We start from the raw sequence: 27515 nt of genomic DNA, 5'->3' as shown, positions 1-27515 counted from the left end.
TTATAAACGTTAACATTAATATATCTTCACTATAGAACAAAAGATAATATAGATCAAACAAAACAACCATCCAAAATTCATCATCCAGAGATAACCACCACTGTTCACATTTTTATGTATTTCTATTCTGTCTTAGGCTGTTCTTGCATTGCTACAAAGAGATATCTGAGACTGGGTAATTTATAAGAAAAGAGGTTTCATGGGCTCGTGGTTCTGCAGGCTGTAGAGGAAGAATATTGCTAGCATCCTCCTCTGGGGAGGCCTCAGGGAGCTTTTACTCATGGTAGAAGGCAAAGCAAGAGCAGGCACATCACATGGGCAGAGCAGAAGCAAAAGAGAGTTGTGGGGGCAGGTGTCACATACTTCTAAACAACCAGATATCACAAGAACACACTTACTGTCATACAGACAGCACCAAGCTATGAAGGATCCTCTTCCATGATCCAAACGCCTCCCACCAGGCGTCACCTCTGGCACTCTCATCTTGAACTGTAATCATTCAAGATGAGATTTGGGCAGGGACAAATATCTAAACTACATCACGTCCTACATACAATAATCAAATCGAAATCTATCTTGAAATATTCTTCCCCGCACCCTGACTTTCTGTATTCTGAATATAAAGTTCTTTACTTGGAATTACCCTAAAATCCTAAAAGTAAGACTTGGATATGTATGCATGAGATTGGTCCTGGCTGGGAATGGCCTTGTAGTATATAGGAAAGAATCTTCTTGCCCTGGGTGGGTCTCCAGGTTAGGGATGGGTGTTAGCCCATCTCCTGTGTTATTAGCAGGGAGTGCCCACATTCCTGAGATGTTGACTTATGTATAAGTGGAGGATGGAGTGGAGGTTGTTAAAAGCAAGAATACATTTTTTTTCCAGAAAATATTTTGGCAGAAAAGAAGCGCCTTTCAAAGGTAGCCAAGGATTTTTAAAATATTCTTATTGCTTTCACAGGTTGAGTGGGCCCATCATGTGAATGTTGGCTACTGAAAAGGTATAAACATTTTGAAAACATTCTCTTTGCACCAACTGTTCCTTTAGTTAAAATAACTTGAGTCAAGAGTCTTTGAAAATGCAGTTCTTGTTATACTTTTCTTGGAGAGACTGAAAAATACAAAAATTATTGGGAGATCTTTTCATCCCCAAATGTAGGAATATGGCCTGGACACGGTGGCTCCTGCCTGTAATGTGCCTGTAATCCTAGCTCTTTGGGAGGCCAAGGCGAGAAGTTCACTTGAGGCCAGGAGTTCAAGGCCAGCCTAGGCAACACAGCAAGACTCCTCCTCTTAAAAAAAAAAAATTCAGGAATAGGGATGTTATGGTGTTTTGCATGTGATATTCCTTGAAGGGAGCCATTTTTGTGATTATCATCTGTTTTAAGTAAAGTAGTCCAGGAACATGTACATTTATAAACAAGCATACTGAAAGGAGGGGAACTTACACTTTGTGAAAGTATCTTTTTAAATAGAGAGATTGGTCTCAAGGATCTTCGATCTAGAGTCTTGTCCCATAGATTCTAATCTAATAATCAATAAACCCATGTCACGTGAAGCATACAAAATGTCTACCATTTTATCTTTCAGGACTTGTAAAACCCTCTTTATCGTCATGACAAATTTGCAGCAAGAATCTTATTTGCCTAGAATGCACATGTAGAAATTAAAGATCCAGAAAATATTTTGGATTGAACTTGATCGCAGCTGTGATTGAGTCCATGAACGAGGTTGTATGTGCATGTGATAGATGGCACATGCTGTCAAATGGGGTAGTAGTGGCTGAGCAGTTATAGTCACACTCGCAGTAGTGATGGCAGCTCCTGCTTCTCCCTTCATCATGGGCTAGGCTCTAGTCTCACAGTTTATACACATCACATCCTTTAATCCTCACAATAGTCCCATGAAGCAGGCACTATTAATATGTCCATTCTACTTCAGGAAGCTGAGGTTTGGGCATTTTGAAAATATTTCTAAGGCCACACAACCAGTCAATATTACAGCTTGGATTGGAACTAAGGTACCTGGATGGATGGAATTTTAGCTGCTATGCTATCCTCCAGGATACTGACTTTTATCTGTTATTTTGTTAGTATACATTTTTATGGGAAATGCGAAGTTCAAGGGTGTGAAAGTAGGTAATTCAAGATGAAAGCTGTTGGAATTTTAAAATATTTTGAGCCTTAAGGTAATGTGATTATATGTCTTGAGTCATAGGACAGGCAGCTATAACCTAGGCAGTTGTAACCCTTGTTTCTTTGATTATAGACTGGTCTTTTTCCTTACCTGCATTGTCTTGTAAAACATTGTGAATAAGTAAAGGACACCAGGGAAGACCCCTTCCAGCTTCATTGCTGATCTGTGTTATAGATTAATCTTCCTCTTACCTTTCTCACACAAAGATTTCACATTATCTAAGATGGAAGGTTAAATACTCTTTTAAATTGGAAAGGAAATGAAATAAGCTGTACAGAAACCTGTAACTAAGTTGTTATAACTCATAAACCACCTATTATAGAAAACATTATAATCCTACTAAATTTCTTTGTTTTCTGTCTATATAAGTAACACTTTAACTTTTTTTTTTTTTTGAGATGGAGTCTCTGTTGCCAGGCTGGAGTTCAGCGGCACCATCTTGGTTCATTGCAATCTCCACCTCCCGGATTCCAGTGATTCTCCTGCCTTAGCCTCCCAAGTAGCTGGGACTACAGGCACTTGCCACCATGCCCAGATAATTTTTTTTTTTTAAGTAGAGACAGGTTTCACCATGTTGGCCAGGATGGCCTCGATCTCTTAACCTCATGATCCACCTGCCTCAGTCTCCCAAAGTGTTGAGATTATAGGCGTGAGCCACGGCGCCTGGCCTTAACTTTTTACTTTAGAGCACTCATTCAATCTCCTTGGAGTTCATGTTTTCGAAATGCCCATTCCCAGTTTTTCACTTAATTCTTTAAAGCTGGATTCTGGGCTAGACTCAGTGGCTCATGTCTGTAATCTCAGCACTTTGGGAGGCTGAGGCGGGAAGATCACTTGAGCCCAGGAGTTCAAGACCAACCTGGGCAACATAGGGAGACCCTGCCTCTACAGAAAAAGAAATGGATTCTGATTCTTTCAATTATTTCAGGTTGACAAAGGAAATCTCCCCAAATGAGTGTGAATCCAAGATCACCCCCATCTCCCAATCCTGGGTGAAGCAGACACAATAACAATAGCTACATGGGTTTGTAAAAACTAATGACCATCACAGTTTTATATTTATGGACAAGTGGCCACCCACTAAGCCACAGTATATAGCTTGCTTTAAAGAGCTTCCACAAAACAATGCAGATAGCTGACACATTTCCACACATCCATGCTAGTGAGAGTGAGACAGGCAGACAGCTGGCTAGAACTGAAGGAAATAGGTACAAAAGGTGAAGTAAGGTGGCTGAAACTTTCATTTCCAAGGAGAAAAAGAAAAAGTTTCAAAATTTTAAATTTTTGTTCTTTACCATCGAATGTGCAAAAATGTTAAATTCACAGGTGGCCAATAAATTCACAGCTGGCTCCCTGAATATAATTCCTCTACTATACACATCCGTCTGTCATCTTTTCTTTCCTTGGCAGAAAAGGAGAAAATCTTTTAGGACCATAGCTTGTAAGCCAGTGGTCCAGTGGAACTGTCTTGTTTGGCCTATACAGTGTCTGAGAAAGAAAGGTAAAAGGTTACCTCTACTGAAAGATTTGATTTGGCATGAAAATGCGGTTTTCCCACTTCTCTTTAAAAACCATAACGTTAGGTATCGGGTGGTGACAGAATAGTGTTGTTTGTGTTGGAGGCTGACTAGCAGGGTTGGGGGCTCTGGGGTCACTCACAGCAATCTTGGCTTTGATGGTGGCCAGCTTCTCCTGGGCAGTTGCGAGGTCCGCGGTGGCTTTGCTCAGCGCCTGGCGCTTGGGTTCCACATCACAGAACACCTCGTAAAACCTCACAATATTGATGACCCAAGAGCAGAGGCCTGCAGCCGCATAGGACTTGGTGGCCACAAACTCAGGATTGAACTCGGGGTCTTGCAGATACGGCCTGATGGCTTTGAGGCAGTTCTCGTGAATGTTCTCTTTGTTGAAGTTGATTAGAGAGTCCAGGAAGCCATCCACTTTGGCCATGGTGACCTTAGCAGCCTTCCAGCTCCGGTCCTTGGGCACCCTGCCCCCGGGGGCCATCAGCACCATCACTGCAGCACTGACATTGCTGACAGCCAGAGGCGGAGAGCCAAATGACTTCAGCTCCGTCAGGTTGGTCTGAGAAAAAGAGAAGGGGTTGTTAGGGGAAAATGAATGGGCTTTCTTTGTCCTCCGCCATTGATGGAGTTAGGTTGTGGAGTGATCAGTTTGAAAGGGCTGCTTTGAAGCCTGCAGCAGCCCTCTGAATTTTAAGTATCATGACTCATCAAAAGGAAACCAAAGCTACTCCCCAGTGGCTTCAGACTTCTCTGAATGGTTAGCCAAGACTCAGCTATGTTCTTTCAGCACTTTAACCAACTCACAGCCCATTAGAAATACACAATGATTTCACATTCAGCCGGGAAATATAAGAATGCCGACATACTCGGAAATATGCAGCATGCTATGAATAAAAGATAAGGTTATTATAAATTAATTTCCATCTCGGATTGAAGAAAATAGCACTGTAACCCAAGTAATTTTTTTTCCCCTTAATTAAACTGCTTTGTTCCATGAGCTTGTTCTGACTACACTTGACTGTCCTGATAGCAAAACAGCATTTTCCGCCAAGAAATAATTCAGACAGAAAGCAAGGCGTAGCCTATGAGTCAGCTTCTCTTCCTGGTCCTGGGTATGTCCTTTCTCTCAGAGTTTTGCTTGTTTCAGAAAGACATGCCTGAAAGACTTGATCTTGGCAAATCACTTGCACCTTCCAGATCTTGCCACCTTCATCTGTAAATTGGGGGCAGAAGAACTTGCTACTCTGTAAGGAAAAGGGTGTCATAAATGCACAGGAAGTTGATTTAAGGCCTGCTATGACAGTCAAGGAGAAGCCTACAACCATGTGTAGGGAATTTTAATTTTCTGTTGCTTGGGCATCCAGGTTGAATATAGGTTTAACTTTCTCATAACAGAAGCAGGGCTCGGTCACCCCGGACACAGTTTCCAGTTCTACAACATACCCAAATGGCTCAAGCCAGTAGCCAGAGAATTTGGATCTCTCCTGCCTAGCAGACGGGGCTCCCCGCTTTCCTGTCATTTCCTTTAAAGAGACCATTCAGGCATTTGCAGAAAACTTAAAGTGATCCATGCCATGCACTTCTCTTTCTCTCTGCCTCACTCTTCATTCCTATCTCTTGTGACCTGGGGACAGAGCACTACCTTCCCAATTCATTGTGTTCTCCCTGTCCAGGATCTGTAAGTAAAAATCTTTGAATATGTTTCCTGTTGTGGTGGTATATTGAATTTGTGCCTTCCATCTGAAGAACCAGGGGCTGCTCTGGGCTGGATTTTCTCCTGGTGCTGGCCTGAGCTCCCAGCTCAGAGCGATGATCAGGCAGGCATAAACTGGACATGGGTTGGACAAGAGCCACAAGGGCATCTGTCAGTATAAACAAGTTTCCCATGTGAGAGACCCCCCTGGTCAGACAACTAAGCATTAGGCTGTCTGACAGGTGAAAGAAATATCCATGAGGGCCAGGTGCAGTGGCTCACACCTGTAATCCCAGCACTTTGAGAGGCTGAGGCAGGTGGATCACTTGAGGTTGGGAGTTCAAGACCAGCCTGACCAAAAGGAAGAAACCTTGTCTCTTTTAAAAATACAAAAAAAATTAGCTGAGCATGGTGGCTCATGCCTGTAATCCCAGCTACTGGGGATGCTGCGGAAGGAGAATTGCTTGAACCTGGGAGACAGAGGTTGCAGTTAGCTGAGATCACACCATTGCACTCCAGCCTGGGCAACAAGAGCAAAACTCCATCTCAGAAAAAAAAAAAAAAAAGAAAGAAAGAAATACCCACAAAATGCATACTGCAGACTCCCATGCCCAGCTTGTCATCACATCCCATTAGGGCAGTGGGGCCCCAGTTTAGCTGGAGACTCTTAAAATGCTGGGAAACCACTTGCTTATGGCACTAATTTTGTCTCTGGGGGAAAAATCTTGATTTCAAAAATTAGATCCTTGTGCCAGATTAATTTGAGGTGCTCTTCATCCACAAACAAGGGGAATTATTTCCAGCTCCTAATGGAAGTACTGTGGCAGATGCTCCATTCATTCTTGCAATGGTTTTCACATTTGGTCGTGACACACCTGTGAAGGCAGGGAGGAGGGCAGCACAGGTGTGAGAGGGATGCCAGCACACCTGTCATCATGGCCCCCTGAGATGACAGACGGCAAAGTGAGAAAATATAAATGTAACCAAGGCATGCCATGATTTTAAAATAGCATAAGTTAAGCAACTGTACAGAGATGAAAATGAATTTTATAACCCAGAAATATCATTGTCCATGTTTCAATATACAGTAACTCCTTCCAAACTTTTTCATATTCTTATATATCTATAAATTAATCATGACTCTTTTGGTTTTAGTGACAGAAACCCTAGATGAAGAATAGAGGGGGATTTTCTCCTTTGAGTATCTGGCAAGGGCAGGCATGAAGCTGGCTGTATGATGAGTGGAATCCCATTCTGAATGTTGTTGGCGGGGCTCTGTGGACTTTCTCTTCCTTCCTTGTCTCCCTGTGTGTGGGTTGCTTTTCTACACCCCAGTTTCTTGATGTTGGAAGGCACATTCTGACCATGGCCCACTTTCTCCTTTTCTCACTAGGCTGTAGCCATGATCACCTTCTTTCAGTGCATTGACTTGCCAAGCTCATTGGCACCTCAGGTCCCTGCCCTGAACACTTCCTCTTAAGCCATTTGCATGGCTGATACCTCTGCATCCAACAAGATCTCAATTCTGGCAGGGCACGGTGGCTCACACCTGTCATCCCAGCACTTTGGAAAGCCAAGGCAGGCAGATCACCTGAGGTCAGGAGTTTGAGACCAGCTTGGAAAACATGGTGAAACCCCTGTCTATACTAAAAATACAAAACTCAGCTGGGTGTTGTGGCAGACGTCTATAATCCCAGCTACTCTGAAGCAGGAGGTTGAGGCAGGAGAAGTGCTTGAACCCAGGAGGCAGAGGTTGCAGGCAGCCAAGACCATGCCAGTGCACTCTGGCCTAGGAAACAAAAACAAAACTCGATCTCCAAAAAAAAAAAAAAAATCTCAATTCAAACGACCCCTACCCTGTAAGATTCTACCCACCAACCTCCCCGTCTTTTTTTTTTTTTTTTGAGATGGGGTTTCGCTCTTGTTACCCAGGCTGGAGTGCAATAATGTGATCTCGGCTCACCACAAGCTCCGCCTCCTGGGATCAGGCAATTCTCCTGCCTCAACCTCCTGAGTAGCTGAGATTACAGGCATGCGCCACCACGCCCAGCTAATTTTTTGTATTTTTAGTAGAGACGGAGTTTCACCACGTTGACCAGGATAGTCTTAATCTCTTGACTTCGTGATCCACCTGCCTCGGCCTCCCAAAGTGTTGGGATTACAGGCGTGAGCCACCGCGCCCGGCCGACCTCCCCTTCTTAGTCATTTCCCATCCTAGTGCCATGATGATTTCCTTCAGAGAACTGGAAATGATTCTCAGTTTTTCCTTGCTGACTTACTATATCCCTCTTCTTCATGACAGCAGGGGTCCCTATCTATCTTGTTAACCATGGAAGCCTCAGTGCCAAGAACAGAAGAAATTATGTAGGAGATGCTTGTGAATATAGTGTTGAGTGATTGGCTGGAAAGAGAAGGGAAAGAGACTTTCTCCAAGGCAAGTCAACATTTTAAAAAGCCCTGGGAAAAGACCTTGTTCGGTTAAGCATGGGCCTTCAAGCCAATCCCCACGGGGCAGGCAGATAGATACAGCAGTGTGGTGCAAGTAGAAACACTAGGCTGGAAGAAACATTTTTTTTTTTAGAATGAGTCTCACTCTGTCACCCAGGTTGGAGTGCAGTGGTGTGATCTCAGCTCACTGCAACCTCTGCCTCCTGGGTTCAAGCGATTCTCCTGCCTCAGCCTCCCAGGTAGCTGGAATTACAGGCACCCGCCACCATGCCTGGCTAATTTTTGCATAGTAGTAGAGATGGGATTTCACCATGTTGGTCAGGCTGATGATCTCAAATTCCTGACATCAAGTGATCCACCCACCTTAGCCTCCCTAAGTGCTGGGATTACAGGTGTGAGCCACTGGGCCTGGCCTGGACAGAAGATTTCTCAGAAGAAGGCAGAAATTGTTAGGCACAGGTGTGCTGGGTTCCACTCCATTTCTGTCTTAGGACTATTGTTTTAGCTGTGTGGCTGCTCTTCCCCAAATATCTGCCTGATGCAATTATTCTTCTCCCAGTTTTTCTCTAATGTCTTCTTCCTAAGAAGGCCTACCACCTCTGCCTCCTCCCACCCATCTTCTCCAGATGCCCGGCCTCAGTGCTTCTCCGACTCTACTCCACATTTTTCTTTTTTCCCCACAGCATCTGTCATGCTCTACTATATTATATAAGTCACTTTAAAGTTCTGCTTATTGTCTCTTGCCCCTTACTTCTGCTAGAACATAAGCTTCAGAGAGGCAGGGTTGTATCACACATACCCAGAGCAGTGCCTGGCAGGGAAAGGGCATTCAAAGTCTTTGCTGAGTGAATAAACGAATGAGTCAATATGCATGCAGTCATCATTGGACAAATATTATTTAGTACGTATTAGGCATTCAGTTTGAGTGACGGGGATACAGTGGTAAAGAAAGGCAAAGTCCTTTTGCTCATTCAGGTGAGGGAGACAGGCAGCAAAGAGATACATCTTTGATATTTTAAATACTGAGAAAAACCAGCAGAAGAAGGGCTCATGAGACAGAGAATTCTTGGAATGTGATGATGCTACGTTAGCTAGGAAGGTCTCTTTGGGAAAGCCTCTTCAAGAAGCTACATTTCACTGGGATCTAAATAATGGGAAATGGGCAGCTCTACAGACCACAGGAAGACTCTTTCAGTGCAATCATGCCATTGCACTCCAGCCTGGGCAACAAAAACAAAACTCCATATCAAAAAAAAAAAAATCTCAATTCAAATGGTCCCCGTCCTGTAAAGCAAGTATAAAGGCACGTGGCAGAAGCAAGCTTGGCTGTGATGTACAGAGGACAGACCAGAGAGTGGTGGAGAGGATGGCTGAGAGGCAGTTAGGGCCAGACCACAAGAGGTTCCGGAGGCTGTGGGGAGGACTATGGATGTTACTCCAATTTCACTGGGAAGCCATTGGAGCGTTTTCAGTAGGGAATGGAATGATGTGGCTGATGCTTTGAGATATGCTTATTGCAGTGTGGACATATTGTGGCAGGGGAGGGTGGATATGAGGAACAAGAGATTCAGGAGGCTGTTTGGTGGTCGAGGTGGAGAACTCAAGGTGGCTTGGTCCAGGTTTTTTGCAGGGGAGATGGTGAGAAATGACTGGATTTGGGACATATTTTGGAGCTAGTGTAGGCAGAACTTATGGATAGTTTTAAAAAGGGGTGTGAGAGGAGGTTACTAGTTATTCTAGAGCAAGATGTTTTAAAAGTCTGTTTATGGACAATCCATACTTTATCTAAAATTTACCTGATTTCTGAAAACGTAAGTCATTTCCCAGAATTTACCTCACAGATAATGCTTTGCTAAACATTTTTCTATATAATAAATCCCTGTGAAAATTTTAGTTACTTATGGTTATCTTCTTAGAAGTAGGTTTGCTGGGTCAAAGAGTAAAAACGTTTTTTAGTATTCTTTGTTTAGATTATCATTAATAATTAGTATATTATTTAATAATTATTCAATTTATTAAATTATTAGTAGGAATAACTATTATTTCTCAGAAATTTCAATCCCAATCATCAGTGTTTGAGAGAACCTATATGTACTCCTATCCTTTTCAACACTGGGTAATATTATTTAAATAAAAAATAGAATAGACTAAACATAAGATCACAACATTGGTTTAGTTAACATATGCATATTATGCATATATCTGTGTATTTACTAGTGATGCTAAACTTTTTTTCATGTTTATAAACTATTTGAAGTTTTTATTATGTGAGTTGTTTGTTCTTGTCCTTTGCCTACATTTCTACTGGGCTGTTTTTCTTTTTGATGACTCTATTTGTTAGGGTTCCTGCAAGCAAAATGATGATATAATACACCAGCTCTTTTGAGGAAAGTTAACTAAAGAAACTATCTCTCTCTCTCTCTTTCTCTCTCTCTCTTTATTTATTTATTTATTTGAGATGGAATCTGGCTCTGTTGCCCAGGCTGGAGTGCAGTGGCATGATCTTGGCTCACTGCAACCTCTTCTTCCTGGGTTGAAGCAATTCTCCTGCCTCAGCCTCCTGAATAGCTGGGTCTACAGGCACATACCACCACACCCAGCTAATTTTTGTATTTTTAGTAGAGATGGGGTTTCACCATGTTGGTCAGGCTGGTCTCAAACTCCTGACCTCATGATCTGCCTGCCTCGGCCTCCCAAAGTGCTGGGATTACAGGCGTGAGCCACCATGCCAGTGAGGAAAGCTAACTAAAGACGATGAAAGTGGAGATTGAAGAGACCTATGAGACAGTACATTACTCTGGGGTAGTAATGTTAGGGTGAGTGGAGCTGGGGTGGTTCCATTTCCACTCGGGGCTTGAGGAGACAAAGGAGAGGAGGGGTTAGCACAACCTGGAGAGACAGAGTGAGCCCTCTGGAGAAGCAGCCCTATCAGAGCTGTAACCATTAACAGAGGGCAGGTGGAGGCTGAAGAAATGACTACCTGGATCTTACACTCTTTCTCCTTCCTATTACCTTCTGGTATGCAGCACGGCCAAAGGTCACCAAAAGATAGAGGGCAAAGGCAGTCCATTGATATAATTCATGCAAATCAAGTCTCCTAGGTTACAGAATGAATAGAGTTGGGAAGAGCAAAGTGTAACTGGGTTGGGGCAATAAGAGGAGGGGAACAGAATAAATGGGAGATTCCCAGAACAATTCACAAGAGCTTTACAGATATAGAGAATATTTACTCTTTTCACATATGTGTTGCAAATTTTTTTAAAAATTTTGTTTATGGCACTGGTACAAAAACAGACACATAAACCAGACCAGTGAAAAAGAATAGAGAAGACAGAAATATAAGGCCACACACCCACAACCGTTTGATCTTCAACAAACCTGACAAAAACAAGTAATGGGGAAAGGACTCCCTATTCAATAAATGGTGTTGAGATAACTGGCTAGCCATATGTAGGAGATTGAAACTGAACCCCTTCCTCACACCATATACAAAATTAACTCAAAATGGATTAAACACTTAAATGTAAAACCAAAACTATACAAACCCAAGAAGACAACCTAGGTGATAGCATTCTGGACATAGGAATGAGCAAGGATTTCATGACAAAGACACAAAAAGCAATTGCAACAAAAGCAAAAACTGACAAATTAGATCTAATTAAACTAAAGAGCTTCTGTACAGCAAAGAAAACTATCAACAGAGTGAACAGAGAACCTATACAATGGGAGAAAAGTTTTGCAAGCTTGGATCTGACAAAGGTCTAATATCCAGCAACTGTAAGGAACTAAAACAAATTTCTAAGAAAGAAAGAACCTCATTAAAAAGTGGACAAAGGACATGAACAGACACTTCTCAAAAGAAGACATTCATGTGGCCAATGAACATATGGAAGAAAGCTCAACACAGCTGACAATTAGAGAAAAGCAAATCAAAACCACAACGAGATACAATCTCACGTCAGTGTTGGGTACTAGGCTTAGTACCTGGGTGATGAAATAATCTGTACAACAAACCCCCATGACACAAGTTTACCTATATCACAAACTTGCACATGTACCCTGAACTTAAATAATAAAAAAAGGTGTTACCCCACATGTTCTCACTCATAGGCAGGTGCTGAACAATGAGAACACATGGACACAGGGAGGGGAGCACTACACACTGGGGTCCATTGGGGGGAAATAAGGGAGGGACAGGGGGATGGGGAGGTGGGGAGAGATAGCATGGGGAGAAATGACAGATATAGGTGATGGGGAGGAAGGCAGCAAATCACACTACCATGTGTGTACCTATGCAACAATCTTGCATGTTCTTCACATGTACCCCAAAACCTAAAATGCAATAAAAAAATTAAAAAAAAGGTGTTACCATGATGTGACTTCAAATGAAATGACTAAAACAAAATTTCACAAAAATCTTTCTTTATGTTGTAATAATATATTAATCCACAAAATATTGAAAATACAATGTGGACTTTTCAAGATTATAGTAAATTATCAAACTTCTGTTTAATGCAAAAAAATTTGCTTATGGTATTTTGTGATCTACAGAAATTTAAAGCTTTCATGAAATAATATGATTCTTTGTTTCTGCATTTAGAAAGACCTTTCACATACATAAAAACTGATCTGAAAACTTATGAGAAATTTTCTAGTTCTTTTACAGTTTTATTTCTTGATTATTCTTAGCTGTTCTATAAAATAATACTGTTTTGTCCATTTATTAAGAGTATATACTTACTGTAGAATGTTAAGCAAAGATAAAGATAAAAACAAGAATTGTAATTTTACCAACCAGGGATAAAACATTATGTCATGGTGTGATTCATTTAGTAGCTTCTTTTTATGTCTCTCTATTATTCTCTCTCTTTCTCTCTCTCTCCCTTTTTCTCTCTATACACACACACATACATACACACAAACAGATATACATGTATATATACAAATACACATGTCAATCACTATATTTTGAACTTACTTTTTTTTTTTTTTGAGACAAATTTTTGCTCTTGTCACCTAGGCTGGAGTGCAATGGCATGATCTTGGCTCACCACAACCTCTGCCTCTTGGCTTCAAGCCATTCTCCTGCCTCAGCCTCCCAAGTAGCTGGGATTACAGGCATGCTCCACCACGCCCAGCTAATTTTTTGTATTTTTAGTAGAGACAAGGTTTCTCCATGTTGGTTAGGCTGTTCTCGAACTCCCAATCTCAGATGACCCACCTGCCTTGGCCTCCCAAAGTGCTGGGATTACAGGCATGAGCCCCTGCACTTAGCCTGAACCTACTTTTTTACTGAAAATAAAATCTTAAAGTTTTTCATGTTAATTATTCTGCAAATATGATTTAAAATAAACATCTATAATCCCAGCACTTTGGGAGGCCAAGGCGGGCAGATCATGAGGTCAGGAGATTGAGATCAACTTGTCCAATGTGGTGAAACCCTATCTCTACTAAAAATACAAAAATTAGTTGGCATGATGGCACGCACCTGTAGTCCCAGCTACTCAAGAGGCTGAGGCAGGAGAATTGCTTGAACCTGGGAGGCAGAGGTTGCAGTGAGCAGAGATCATGCCACTGCTTTCCAGCCTGGGTGAAAGAGAGAGACTCCATCTCAAAAAATAAACAATAAATAAGTAAATAAATAAATGATGCACAGTTTTCTTCCATCTGGATATACATAATTTATTTAGCTAATTTTATATTGTTGAACACATAGGTTATTAGATCTTTAATAGCTGGTTGAATTATAAGAACTTTTAATAACACTGGAGACAAATATGCCAGAAATAAAATTGGAGTGCAATTAGAGTAGTATTTTACTTTTAAGTAAATTTGAGAAACAGTGATATCTTTGTAAAATTCAATCTCCCAGTATACAAACTTGGTATATATTCACATCTTTTAAACTATCCTTCAGTAAGGATGTGTAGTTTGCTTCACAGTTTCAACAAATTTCTTTGCACTTATTTGTACCATATGTTTTGGTTGTTATTTTGAAAATATATTTTCTAACTGGCTATTGCGGATATTAGGAAAGCTATTGCATTTAAAAAATTATTTTTCAATGAGTCCTTAACTTTCCCTTTTGTTTTATTTTTTACATCATCCACCATGAATAATATTATGTTTGATATTTCACAACATTTATGTGATTAAGACTTTTAAAATTTATTATTGCATTGGGTAGAAATCTAGGGCAAATATTTGAATTACAGTAGTGAAGGGGGCTGTCACTGTGCTTTCTCTAGGTTAACGGCAGTGCTTCTTGGGTTCTATCATTAGATGGAATGTTTTGCTCCTAGATTGGGATTGGTTTCCATCTGCTAGCAAAATATCCAAATATTATTTTATTCCTACTTTACTGAGAGTTTTAACAAGAAATTTAATTGTGTTAAATATCATTTGACATTTCTCAAGGTGACTGTGATGGTAATATGGAGTGTCAACTTGATTGGATTGAAGGATGCAAGGTATTGTTCCTGGGTGTGTCTATGACGGTGTTGCCAAAGGAGATTAACATTTGAGTCAGTGGACTGGGAGAGGCATACATACCCTCAATGTAGGTGGGCACCATCTAATCAGCTACCAGCACTGCTAGAATAAAGCAGTCAGAAGAAGGCGGTAGAAGCCGACTTGCTGAGTCTTCCGGCCTTCATCTTTTGTGCTGGATCCTTCCTGCCCTCTAACATCAGACTCCAAGTTCTTCAGCTTTTGGACTCTTGGACCTACACTGGTGGTTTGCCAGGGGCTCTCAGGCCTTTTGCTGCAGACTGAAGGCTGTACTGTCAGCTTCCCTACTTTTGTGGTTTTGGGACCCAGACTGGATTCCTTGTTTCTCAGCTTGCAGATAGCCTATTGTGGAGCTTTACCTTGCAGTGGTAGGAGTCAATACTTCTTAATAAACTTCTTGATAAACTCCACTTCACCTATCTATCTATCTATCTATCTATCTATCTATCTATCTATCTATCTATCTATCTATTAGTTCTGTCCCTATTGAGAACCTGGAATAACACAGTGACTATAAAGCTTTTCTTTTTAATGTATGGTTGGGTATGCATACATAAATAGCATTATATACAAAATTAACTTTACCAGTTGGTGGCATATTGTTTGAATAAATTGCTAAAGTCAACTTACCAGTATTTCATGTTGATATTTTACAGCAATATTAATAAGTTAGATTAATCTGAGGTTTTATTTTCTTGCGCTATGTCTATCACTTTTAGTATTCAGCTTATAATGAAGACCCTGATTTCTCCTAGAATTTCCCAAATTATTTAATCATAAAATCTAGTTTTTATTACTTGTTAATATTAAGTCAGAGGACAAGTAACAGACTGGGAACAATATTACAACATATATACCAAAGGACTCACAGCAAAAGTTTGTAAGGAGAAACTGCATAAAAAGAAGGAAATGAAGGAAATAAAAAGAAGGAAAACTACCTTGTGAGAAAACAGGCAAATGATCTGAACAGGTAATGAACAGAAAAAGAAATGTAAAGATCTGAAAAGATGCCCATGTGAAAGGAAAATAAATCTCAGGACCCCAAACTCACTAAGCCAAAGGGAAAAGTCAAGCTGTAAAGTGGGTCACACAAACTTGCCTCCCACTTGGTTCCTAAATAAAATAGCTACAGAGATTTTAAAAAAGCTACATGCTTCCCTCACAATTTGTCCACAAGGAAATTCCTTGTGGGCCCCAAGATCTTCATCCTAAAACAGTACTGTTGAATTTCACCCAGACAATGTAAATTGATAGCTTATCTTCAGAGGTACAGGACAAAGGATAGAACTCAAAATCATCCCTCTGTTCACCCAAGACAAATGATGTCTGATTGCTTCCTCTGCCCTATGTTTATGTTATCTTATGTAAAAATGTAGATTCACTGAGCTAGATGGATACGTCAGTGACCACTCCCCTACCCTCCATTCACATGTGCACGGCTGAACGAAGACTAGAAAAGGATGCAACCACTTGCCTCTTAACTTACCCACACCCTTTGAAAACTTTTTTTCTCTTTCCGCAATACCTGCTCCTTTCCTTTTAAACATTGAGGCTCCCAGATCCTCTTTGGGAAAAGCACCGACCACATTTTTTCCTGTGGCTCTGTGTTCTTTCCTGGGCATATCCTTAACCTTGGCAATTGAACCACCTACAATGATTGAGACTTGCCTTGATCATTTTCTTTGATTAACACCCAGTCTCATTAGAATGAAACCCACTTAAAGGTAAAATAAAAGTGAGAATTTAAAAAGTCATTTCATTGAGTAAAACTGAAGTGACTAAAAATATCTAAGGTTGGCAAGGATGTGGGAAAAGCTGTGTTCAGAACTGTAAGAACAACTATTTTGGATAGAAATGTGGCCGAATGTATTTTAAAAAAGAGCATATTATTTTAAGGGGTTTCAATTGTTTCCATAACAAATTACAACAAACTTCCTGACTCAAACAACATGGATTTACTCCCTTTAGGTCACAAGCCCTAAAATCAAGGTTGGCAGGGCTGATGCCTTCTGGAAGCTTTAGTGGAGAATCTGATGCAAGCCTTTTCCACTTCCAGAGGTTGTCCTAGTCTGTGGCTCAGCCCCATATCACACAACATTTTCATGTCACTTCCTTCTGATTTTTTTCCTCCCTCTTCCATGGATCCCTATGATTACTTTTAGGGCCCACCTGGATACTCCCAGATAATCTCCCTGTCTCAAGATCCTTAACGTGATGATATCTGCAAAGTCACTTTTGTTATATGAGGTGACATTCACATGCTTCAGAGATTAGGATGTGGATCTCTTTGGGGAACGGCATTATTTAGCCTACTATGTTGTTCTGTCAAGCAATTGTACTTCTTGTTTGCCCAGAGAAATTCCTTACAGGTAAACAATGAAGATACATGTACAAGAAAAACTGGATTGGAAATAATAAAATAAGTGTTCAAAAATAGATGAATAATTAAATAGAATGCAATACTATTAGAAGACAGAATACTACAAAGCATTAAGTAAAGGAGGTTTCAATACATGTACTGGCATGAAATGAAATAATCTTGTATCAAGAGAGAAAGTGAGATTCCACATGTGAGACCAGACAATGTCCTTCTTTTACATCTGACTCATTTCACTTAGCATAAAGTCTTCTAGGCTCATCAGTGTTGTTGTAAATGCAGGATGTCTTTCTTGTATAATGTTGATGGACATTTATTTATTTTTCCATATTTTGGCTTCTGGGAATGATGCTGCAATGAACAAAGGAGTGCAGATATCTCTATGAGGTGTTGATTTCATTTCCCTTGGGCATCTACTCAAAAGAGGGATTGCTGGGTCATATGTGATTTCTATTTTTAATGTTTTGAGAAGCCTCTATATACTGTTTTCCATAGCAGCTATACTAATTTGCAACCTCACGAACAGTGCACAAATATTCCCTTTTCTTCACACTTTCACCAATACATACTATCGTATATGGGAAATTTGCTAAGAAAGCAGATTTTCACCGGGTGCAGTGGCTCATGCCTGTAATCCCAGCACTTTGGGAGGCCAAGGCAGGTGGATCACCTGAGGTCAGGAGTTTGAGACCAGCCTGGCCAACATGGTGAAACCTTGTCTCTACTAAAAATACAAAAATTAGCTGGGCGTGGTGGCACATGCCTGTAATCCCAGCTACTCAGGAGGCTGAGACAGGAGAATCACTTGAACCCAGGAGGCAGAGGTTACAGTGAGCTGAGATCGCACTCCAGCCTGGGCGACAGAGTGACACTCCATCTTAAAAACAAGAAAAAAAAAGCAGATTTTAGGTGCTCTTACCATACATACATAAATGTATGTGAGGTGATGATGAATATGTTAATTTGCTTGACTGTGGCAATCATTTTACAATGTATATGCATACCAAAAGTATAATACCTTAAATACATACAATGAAACAGGAGGGAAAGTAATTTGGTAATATCCATTTGTATTAAAGATTTGTTTTATATGAGCATTAACTCAAATATAAATGTGTAGAAAAACTGCAGAAATAAGACACATCCCAAATTATTATAGGAGCTAGCATTTAGGAGAGATCGGGGCTGAAGTGGAAAGTAAGGGTGACTTTATATTGAGCCTATATATTCTATACTATTTGAGTTTTTTTTTTTTTTTTTTGAGACGGAGTTTCGCTCTTGTTACCCAGGCTGGAGTGCAATGGCGCGATCTCGGCTCACCGCAACCTCCGCCTCCTGGGTTCAGGCAATTCTCCTGCCTCAGCCTCCTGAGTAGCTGGGATTACAGGCATGTGCCACATGCCCAGCTAATATTTTGTATTTTTAGTAGAGACGGGGTTTCACCATGTTGACCAGGATGGTCTTGATCTCTTGACCTCGTGATCCACCCGCCTCGGCCTCCCAAAGTGCTGGGATTACAGGCTTGAGCCACCGCGCCCGGCCTATTTGAGTTATTTTTAACAACAAAAATTGTGTTACCTGTTATTTGTATAAGAATAAATAAGTTCACTGTAAAAAATGCATGCAAAATAAACAGAACATTCCAATTATTCCTCTGTTGTGAGGGTGTGAGAGAGACCATGAAATTGCAAGATAAACCATTCCTAAATGAAGGCAGAAAAAGTTATACTGGATTTATGTTAGTTCCTCTATAAAAACAAAACAAAACTGCACAAAATAGAGACTAAAAATGTGCAGAGACTTACTATCCACCTCTGGTTTATAGGTATTCTTTATGTATTAACTAAAGATTTATTGTTAACTTTGAAAATAACGAGAAAGCCGGGCGCGGTGGCTCAAGCCTGTAATCCCAGCACTTTGGGAGGCCGAGGCGGGTGGATCACAAGGTCGAGAGATCGAGACCAACCTGGTCGACATGGTGAAACCCCGTCTCTACTAAAAATACAAAAAATTAGCTGGGCATGGTGGCACGTGCCTGTAATCCCAGCTACTCAGGAGGCTGAGGCAGGAGAATTGCCTGAACCCGGGAGGCGGAGGTTGCGGTGAGCCGAGATCGTGCCATTGCACTCCAGCCTGGGTAACAAGAGCGAAACTCCGTCTCAAAAAAAAAAAAAAAAAAAAAAAGAAAATAACGAGAAAACAGAGAAACGGTCCTTAAATACCAGAGTCCTGAGAGTCCGGAAGGATTTAAGGATAGCCCAGGAGTCCTCGGGTTCAGGAAGCAATATTTGTCCTTATACAGGTGGTGTACTATGGGCCATTCTATCTCATAAAAAGTGCTGTTGCAACCCATTAATGAATTTCCACCTGTAGATTGTAGACTGGTCTACAGTTAAACTTCTTAGTGATGCATAGACTGTTAATTGTCTTGTTCAACTCAACTTTAGGGCCTCCCCTGTCACATCACCTTCTGCGGCACCTAACTCTGTACCCACAGCTCAGATATTACACAGCTTTTATTCATCTGGGTCTTTGCAAATGCTGTCCCTTCTTGGGATGTTCTTTTCTACCACCTTCTCCATCTAGTAAAATGCCCATCTTTATACTATCTGCTGAATGGGGTTTCTCTTCCGTATTTCCTACCTGGCCAGGCAGTTGGCTATGCCTTCTTCTGTGATCTCGAGTCACTGAAAATTTTTATTTCTGCTAACGTAACACATGCATATAGTTTACAAACTGCAATACCTCTACAAGGCTGGGAACAAATCACACACCCATTTCACACCAATTCTGTCTCTCCAGAAGTCACCACTTACAATTTCTTCCACCACTGCTTCTCAATTGTATTCTCTATTGATAAAGAACACGTTTATGCTGCTATTTTTTCATTTAAGACATTATCAAATGACTTCCTACTGTAGAGTGTGAATATTTAGTTATTGTTACTGACTTCCTTTCCCTCCTCCCATTATGGTTATATCAAACTTTTAGTTAAATTAAAATTCAGTATGCACATCAATAGGACTATAAATATTGTTCACTTTGAATTAATTTTCTTTCTTGTATATTTTATTTTTTTCTGAAATAAATACCTTTATTATTTGCTTGCTGATAAGGTGACTTTTGGGCAAACACCTGAAAGAAGAGTGGGGGACCATGGAGAGCCTTGGAAGATGAGCCTTCCATGCAGAGGCAAGCACTAGTTCAAAGGTCCTGGGGTAGGACTGTCCTTGGAGCATTTGAGACACAGTAGGAGAGCTGGTGTGAGTGGAGTAGAATGGCAAAAGGAAGAGTAGTAACTGAGGCAGAAGAGGTGACACAGGCAAAATGATGGAGGGCCTTTTAGGCCATGGTGACGTCTTGGGGTTTTATTCTGAATGTGATGGGAAACCAGGGAAGATTCTGAACACAGAGATGACATGATCAAATGTCTGTTTTACAAAAAGATTACTCAGACTGCTGTAATGGGCAAAGACAGTGTTGGAGTATGCCTGGAAGCAGAGACAGCAACTTAGAGACTGCTGCCACAGTTCAAGGCAGAGACGATGCTGGCTTGGACCTGAGTGGTAGCAGAAGACAGGATCCAAAACATTTGAATTTGGGATTTATCTTTAAAGTAGTTAGATTGGATGGGAGTGTAAAGTGACATAAAGAATCTGTTAATTCCTGTTTGCCCCTCTCTAGCAATAGGGAAAAGAAACTGAGGAATCAAGGACTTCAGTGACTTGTACCAAGCTATATACCAGTTTGAGGACAGCATCTATCATATTGCCTGGCACATAGCAGGCACTCATTAAAAATGAGTTTTACTTCTGTTGTCTAGATTTCAAATCTAGTGTGATTTTTCAGTATCCTATTCCATCACTTCTCAAGTTACATACCTATGACTTATATCAATCAATCAATTAATGAAATTAACCAACCAACAAGTTAACCAAAAGTATTTATGAATATTCATTTTGCTTCCAGTTTTGTAGAAACAGAAGTGATAACTCTGATTATGGCAACATCACCACCACCACCACCAACAACAACAAATATTTACCAAGTGGCTATCATCTGTTAGCTACTTTTCACACACTGATCTCATTTAATCCTTGTAACAACATAATGGGAAGGGTATTACCATTGCTTCCATTTCACAGACAAAAAAATGGAAGCTCAGAGAAGATAACATTATTCTCAGAGCTGCAGAGTTAGTAAGTAGTGTAGCCAGTATTTGAACTCAGGTCATCTTAGGAAATATAAAGCCTATGTCAAAAGAACTTATGAAAGACACTTGTCTTCTTGGCAGGAAATGATCAGTGAACAAGACATGAAGGTGTATAAATAAAGTGGTTCCATCTTTTGTGTTCTGGGAATCAGAAACCAAAGAGATAGATCTGGAATGTAAGGTTGATTTTGAAACACTGGTAAGATTTAGATGGAATGAAAGGAGAGGGAACCCTAAATGAGGAAGGGGATAGATACAGTCTAATCAAAGGCCTCCAGGTGAGCAGAGTGTTGCTGAGAGGGGCCAGAGAGAAGCCTGTCTGGCTGTAGGAAAGCTTCAAGCTCAGAAGTAGTGGCACAGCCAGGTCACATCTCTGATCCTGGCCTACCCAACGATATAGCAAATTCCTAACGGAGAAATCTTTTGTTTTTCATTGCAGTAGAAACCCATTTAAGAACTTTATTGGCCTTGAACGCCCTTACTTTTAGGGTTTCCTTAGACCACATCATAAAAAACACAAAAACACACTCATATCTCACATTAAATACAATTTCATTATAACCGTATGTAATAGGATTTTACAATGTGTTTAGTTGAGGCCCTAAGCCAATAGATGCTACATTTCAAAGTGAGGTATGAGGTGACTATGCAGAATTAAAGAAGGTTTCAGAAGATTAGCTTTTTTGACTTTTCAACGCTTTACTCTAATTGAGGATTTAAGAGGGTCAGGAAGTTAAAGATTAAGAGGAATCTTTCATGAGGATTACTGGTGCATCCCACCCACTGTGGCTTAAAGGGAGGATGTGGGGCAGGTACCCTTTTTCACATAAAATATGGAAGGAGGGGCTTCAAAAAGACTACTCAGTGAGCTTAATATGTTTCTCCTGCAGTTTGAGTAGCACAGTAGACTGGGGTCTAAGCTACATCCCAGAAATCTAGAGTGCATACAAATAGCAGGCTAGCCCCGAGACATGTGGGCAGAGTATTCAGCATTGGGGGCCTCGTAGAGCTTGTTTAGGGAAAGGTGGTATAGGAATCTCCAGTGGACCAGAAGTGAGCAACCTGCATGGCTGAGTTGCCACAGGTTGTTTTAGATCTTGTCCAAGTGTTTCATCTGAAGGAAGAAAGGGAATTGCCAGACTCTCGGGAGAAGGAAGAGAAAGCAATCTGTAGGCATGAGGTACTGAGGGACTGGCAGAGGATCTCCAAAAAACACATGTGAGCATCTCAACAGAAAAGGAGGCAGCTTTCTGTCCATCTCTGGTGCCAACTCATAATGGCTTGAGTCTGACTGCCCCTTTTTTCCTTCCACCTTTGCCTCTCAACCATAGTTATCCAAGTGAGAAAAAAGGTTAATTGTGAAAAATCAGAAAAGAAATGAGTGGCTAAGCTTCATGCCCTCTTCACCTTCCTTCCAGAGTAAATTTAAACGAAACCAAAATAAAATTGCTTCATGAAGACATCTTACAAGTCATGCTTCTTCTATCACACGGTTATGGATATGAGTTTGATTTAGTTGACACACAGTTATGTGGTTGCTTCTTAATTAAATACTAATTTTGATTTTATAGATTAAAAAATATATTTTGAAGTTAACATCTTATTTTGTTCTCTTATCTTAAACATTTAACGTAAGAACCTTAAAGGGCTCATGCGTCCCAAAGAACCTCATGGGCAAAATGGTCCTGGGTTACCAGAGCAGGAAGATCTCTGGGACTGAATTTTGAAGATGTAAGTTCAAGTCTCTGCAAGTCTATGGCTCTGGGCTAGTCTGCCCTCCACTCTGGGCCTTAGTTTTCTCATATGAAGTGAGGAGTTTGGATCAGCTGCCTTTTCACATTCTGGCTGGTCCTAAGATTCCCATCTCTGGGATCATTGGTAGCTCATGGAACCGAACAGATAGTCCTAAGAAATGTTTGCTTGCTTAATGAGTAAGTTAGTGACAGCTGGAACCCACAACTAAACCCTCACAACTTTGTCCTTGCATCTCTTGGGAATGCCAAGATGGTCTCTGGGTTTACCAGCCCCCGAAGGGGTATGGCAAACAGTCGTCCTACCTTGTTGAGGGTGTTGAGAGCTGCCTGTGCTGCCGTGAGTGCTGGCTCAGCCTTTGCCAGGTCTTCCTCACAGTCCTTCTGCTTCTGTTTCACCTCTAGCATGATGAGGGCCACCTTCTGCTCCTCCCCATCTGCCATGGCTTTCTCTCTGCTCACTTTGTCAGTCTCCACACCCACCACCTGAATCAGTTTGTCTGCATCTTCATTTTTCTGCTTCAACTCCAATTCCTGGGCAGCCAGCTTGGCTTTCAGATCATCCACCTGCATTGGAGAAGCATGGGATTTATCAGGAGTCGTGACCAGGAGGACTCTGCACACTGAACTAGTCATTGGCCTCTTGGGCATGACCTGAGGACCCAACTCTGTGGAGATGACAGATGACAGCTCCTGATACAAAGGTACAAAGCTATGCTCTCAGATGGGAACAGGCTTGCCCCATCTGGGTTTCTTTCCCAGGAACTCTGGATATCCTCTCTCATAGTAAATGTGTTGAAATATCCTAAATAACATGTGCCCTGGCCTTTTTTCTTCTTTTTTTCCTTTTTTGAGACAGAGTCTCACTCTGTTGCACAGGCTGGAATGCAGTGGTGTGATCTCGGCTCACTGAAACCTCCGCCTCCTGGGTTCAAGCGATTCTCCTGTCTCAGCCTCCCAAATAGCTGGAACTACAGGCATGTGCCACCAAGCTCATCTAATTTTTATATTTTTAGTAGAGCCAGAGTTTCACCATGTTGGCCAGGCTGATCTCGAACTCTTGACCTCAGGTGATCCATCAGCCGCAGCCTCCCAAAGTGCTAAAATTACAGGCATGAGTCATTTCTCTTGGTGACTTGACATTTCTCCTTGGTGCCTTGATGCCCAAATGGCCTAGGTTGCTTCTTACTGACATTGGTAGCTATGTCTTATAAAGCTTCACATACTTAACATAATACATTTCACATACTAGGCCCTTAATAAAGATCCGTCATACTTTAATTAAAAGTGGCCAATGTGGAGTGTGCCAACGATTTAACAAGATATAAAAAAAGAATGTCTACTGTGAATGCTGAGAGACTGAATGTCCAAGTGGACAATGACAGAACATATATAAAAACTGACCTTTGATTCACAACTTGAAGCAATCTGCTTAGGAACCAACCCCTTTACTACAATAACCAGTCTAGGAAGCCAGCTTGCTTAGTCAGACTTGTAGGAAGTCAGACTGCTATCTCTAGTAATATTCCAGGAAGACAAACAAAAACCCCTACAGCAACTGGCCCCCAAATGGCTAAGACTTAATAATAAACAACTTCCTTAATTCTTATCCCTGCCTTCTACTGTGAACCAACCAGAGAAAGGCAAACATGCTCCCCTAACCAATCACATAGAACACCTGACTTCCAGTGAGCCCACCTACTGCTGCTTCCAACTGTGGACCAACCAGAGAAAGCCAACATGCTCCCCTAACCAATCACGTAGAACACCTGACATCCTGTGAACCCGCCTACTGCTGCTTCCAACTGTGGACCAACCAGAGAAAGCCAAACATGCTCCCCTAAGCAATCACATAGAACACCTGACTTCCAGTGAGCCTGCCTACTGCTGCTTCCAACCATGGACCAATCAGAGAGAGCCAAACATGTTCCCCTAACCAATCACATAGAACACTTGACTTCCAGTGAGCCTGCCTACTGCAGAGCACACTGGAAGCCTTCCCCCTTTTTACTATAAAGCTTTTCCACTTTTCTGCCTGCCTTTGAGTGGCTAAACACAAGTGATGATGGCTGACTTTTTGTAGGGCAAGCTCTGAATAAATAGCCTTTGACTGTTCTCATTTGATTGGTCTTCACTTATTTACACAATCCTTACTAGAAATAGATGACCAGATTAAAGTGGAACAGTAAGAATCCCAATGGGCCAGGCCAACTGAATTTCCCATCTAGCCCAGCCTCTGAAATCATGTCACCTGGAGGCAGTAATAATGTGATGGGAAAATCAGCACCTGAGAAAATGTCTATTCGCTCATGAGCTGGGAAGAGAAGAATAGTTTTCTGTCTACATTCGGATCAGCAGAGTGATGTGATCCTTGGACCAGCAGCATCAGCATTACCTAGGAACTTGTTAGAACTGCAAACTCTCAAGCCTTAATTCAGATGTACTGAATCAGAAGTTCTGGGGGTGGCAATCTGCTTTAGCAGTGACTCTGATGCCTGTCTACATTTGAGAGTCACTGGCCTAGTGTAGTGGCCTTTTCAGATGCAAAGGAAAGACGCAGAACTATTTATTTCTAGAAAGTAAAGCAGCTATTTGTATTGGCAATATGGCCCATAAACTTTACATTCCAGAATGGCCTCCCGCCTCTCATTTCTCTGCAGTCTATTTCATGCAACAACCAAAGGTTACTTCAGAGCTCCTGGAACATGTCAAACAGATTCAAATGCTTTATGATGCAAAATGCACACGGGGAAAAATACAACTGAGGCTTAGACGCTGCTGCTAATTCCCTTTTCATGGCAGATCAAAAGAAAAGAAAAGGAAAGGGAAAAAAGAGAATGCTCTTTAATTTGGTGTATTCATAGAAATGGGAGACTTTGTGTTAACCTCAAACGGAGGCCTACTCCCTAGAACTTGTCTTATATTCACAAGTGGGAAGGTTAATCTGTCTCCATCTCCCGTTGTTCAGCTGCACAGAGTTATTTCTACAGGGACAAAGATGCAATTGTAAATCAGAATGACTGAGCAGCGTAATCACTCCAGTCAGCAAACACACCAGTAACTTTTTGTTCCTTTTTAAATCTTGGGAGATTTGAGAAAATTGAAGTGGCTTTTTTTTTTTTTTTTTTTTTTTGGTTGTTGTTTTGTTTTGTTGATTGCAGATATGGCTTATGACCTCAGGCCCAAGGTAAATAACTACCAGCACTGTGTATAAGAGTTTTGCAGGTTTTAAACCATGACATGGTGTGACGGGAAGGTCCCATCAGTTAGAACTAGGGCTCCCCCAACCAAGTTTCAGAGGAGATATAACTCAGGTTCATTGTATGGTTCTTCTGCAACAGAATGGGAAGTTGAAATGGTTACTTTAAATCTTTTTCTTCTCCCTTATTGAAAACACATCCCAGCTATACTCTGTAGGTCTCCTTATTTAGACACACCCACACTTGGATGGGAAGGTTAAAAGGGAGCATGCCATCAATAAAAAAGAGACCCTTTTCTGCAGCCCTGCTGGTCCCCTGAATCGGTATCATGGTGGTAAATGGTGCTGCCTGAGTTAGGTGACAATGAAGTGGTGGCGGGTGGCCCTCCCTTCTTCAAGAACCAGGCTCATGATGCTAAAGGGAGCAGTCAGGCTTCCCATGATGTTTCCGCAGAGCACCAGTCAGCTTGGGCATAAAACTGAGAAGGAACTAGACAAACTGAAAAGGAGTGTTTTCTCCGCATTGCCTATGGCGGTGAACTCTCTTTCCTCTGGCAGCTCTAGGATTTGGGGAAAGATGGGATAGCATCACTGGCTGCCAGAGAAGGAGAAAAAGCCCAGGGCAATCGGCAGCAGTAAAGTCTCCAATAAGGGCTGGAGACTCTTACAGTTTGCATATTTGACCATCCAAACCTCATGTTGAAATCTGATCCCCTATGTTGGAGGTGGGGACAAGTAGAATATATTTGGGTAATGGGGGTGGATTTGTCATAGAGATGAATGCCCTTCCTGTGAGGGTGGGTGAGTGAGCTCTCACTTTATTAGTTCCCTTGAGAGCTGGTTATTTTAAACAGCCTGGTGTCTCCCTCCCCTCTCTCTCTTGCCTCCTCTCTTGCCATGTGATATCTGCACACACCACCTCCACTTTTCCTTCCACCATGAAAAGCAGCAGCTTGAGGCCTTCACCAGATGCAGATGTTGGTGCCATGCTTTGTGTACAGCCTGCAGAACCATGAGCCAAATAAATCTCTTTTCTTTAAAAACTGCCCAGCCTTAGGTATTCCTTTATAGCATCATAAACTGGACTAAAACAGAAATGTAGAGATATTTTCCTGCTTTCTCTGTGTTCATGTAGTCATCCAACACTTTCTGATATGAGTTTCAATTTCAAAGAAGCTTTCCTTTTAGATACAGATGTGTCCTATCTATGCCTGTAAGGTTTGCCTGCCTAATAAATGTTCACCATTATTCTGGTAACACAGTCTAAGTTTCCTTTGGAGAACTCCCCCTTCCAAATTCTTACAGCTTGGGTGGGGCTCATTCTGGCTGTCATTTGATCATGACTTGGCCAATGAGAGTATCTAAGTCACAGAGAGTCTTCAACTATGAGAAAATCAAGATGTAAAGAATCTCATGCAAGTCTCTAGCTCCAACCCTGTTCAAATTAAGCTCTATCTCTGACTTTTAAGTTATACAAACCAATTCTTTTTTTTTTTTTTTTTTTTTTTTTTTTTTTTTTGAGATGGAGTCTCACTCTATTGCCAGGCTGGAGTTCAGTTGTGCGATCTTGGCTCACTGCAACCTCTGCCTCCCGGATGAACCGAT

The 27515-nt window shown here is 41.4% G+C and overlaps 1 protein-coding gene across 10 annotated transcripts in view; it reads right to left on the bottom strand.

The window, feature by feature from the left end:
* DNAH9 (dynein axonemal heavy chain 9) overlaps positions 1-27515 on the bottom strand; it is a 346949-nt gene that overhangs the window by 99452 nt on the left and 219982 nt on the right. For all 10 annotated transcript variants that reach the window (XM_039476345.2, XM_074388185.1, XM_010339862.3 and 7 more), the window contains 2 exons: positions 23018-23278; positions 3853-4278 (listed from right to left, as the gene is read on the bottom strand). In XM_039476345.2, coding sequence (XP_039332279.2) covers positions 3853-4278; positions 23018-23278 — 687 coding nt within the window. The remainder of the gene's footprint in view (positions 1-3852; positions 4279-23017; positions 23279-27515) is intronic.

The sequence above is a fragment of the Saimiri boliviensis genome, chromosome 17, assembly GCF_048565385.1.
Source record: "Saimiri boliviensis isolate mSaiBol1 chromosome 17, mSaiBol1.pri, whole genome shotgun sequence".
Lineage (NCBI taxonomy): Eukaryota > Metazoa > Chordata > Mammalia > Primates > Cebidae > Saimiri > Saimiri boliviensis.
This window is presented reverse-complemented; position numbering and strand designations above follow the sequence as displayed.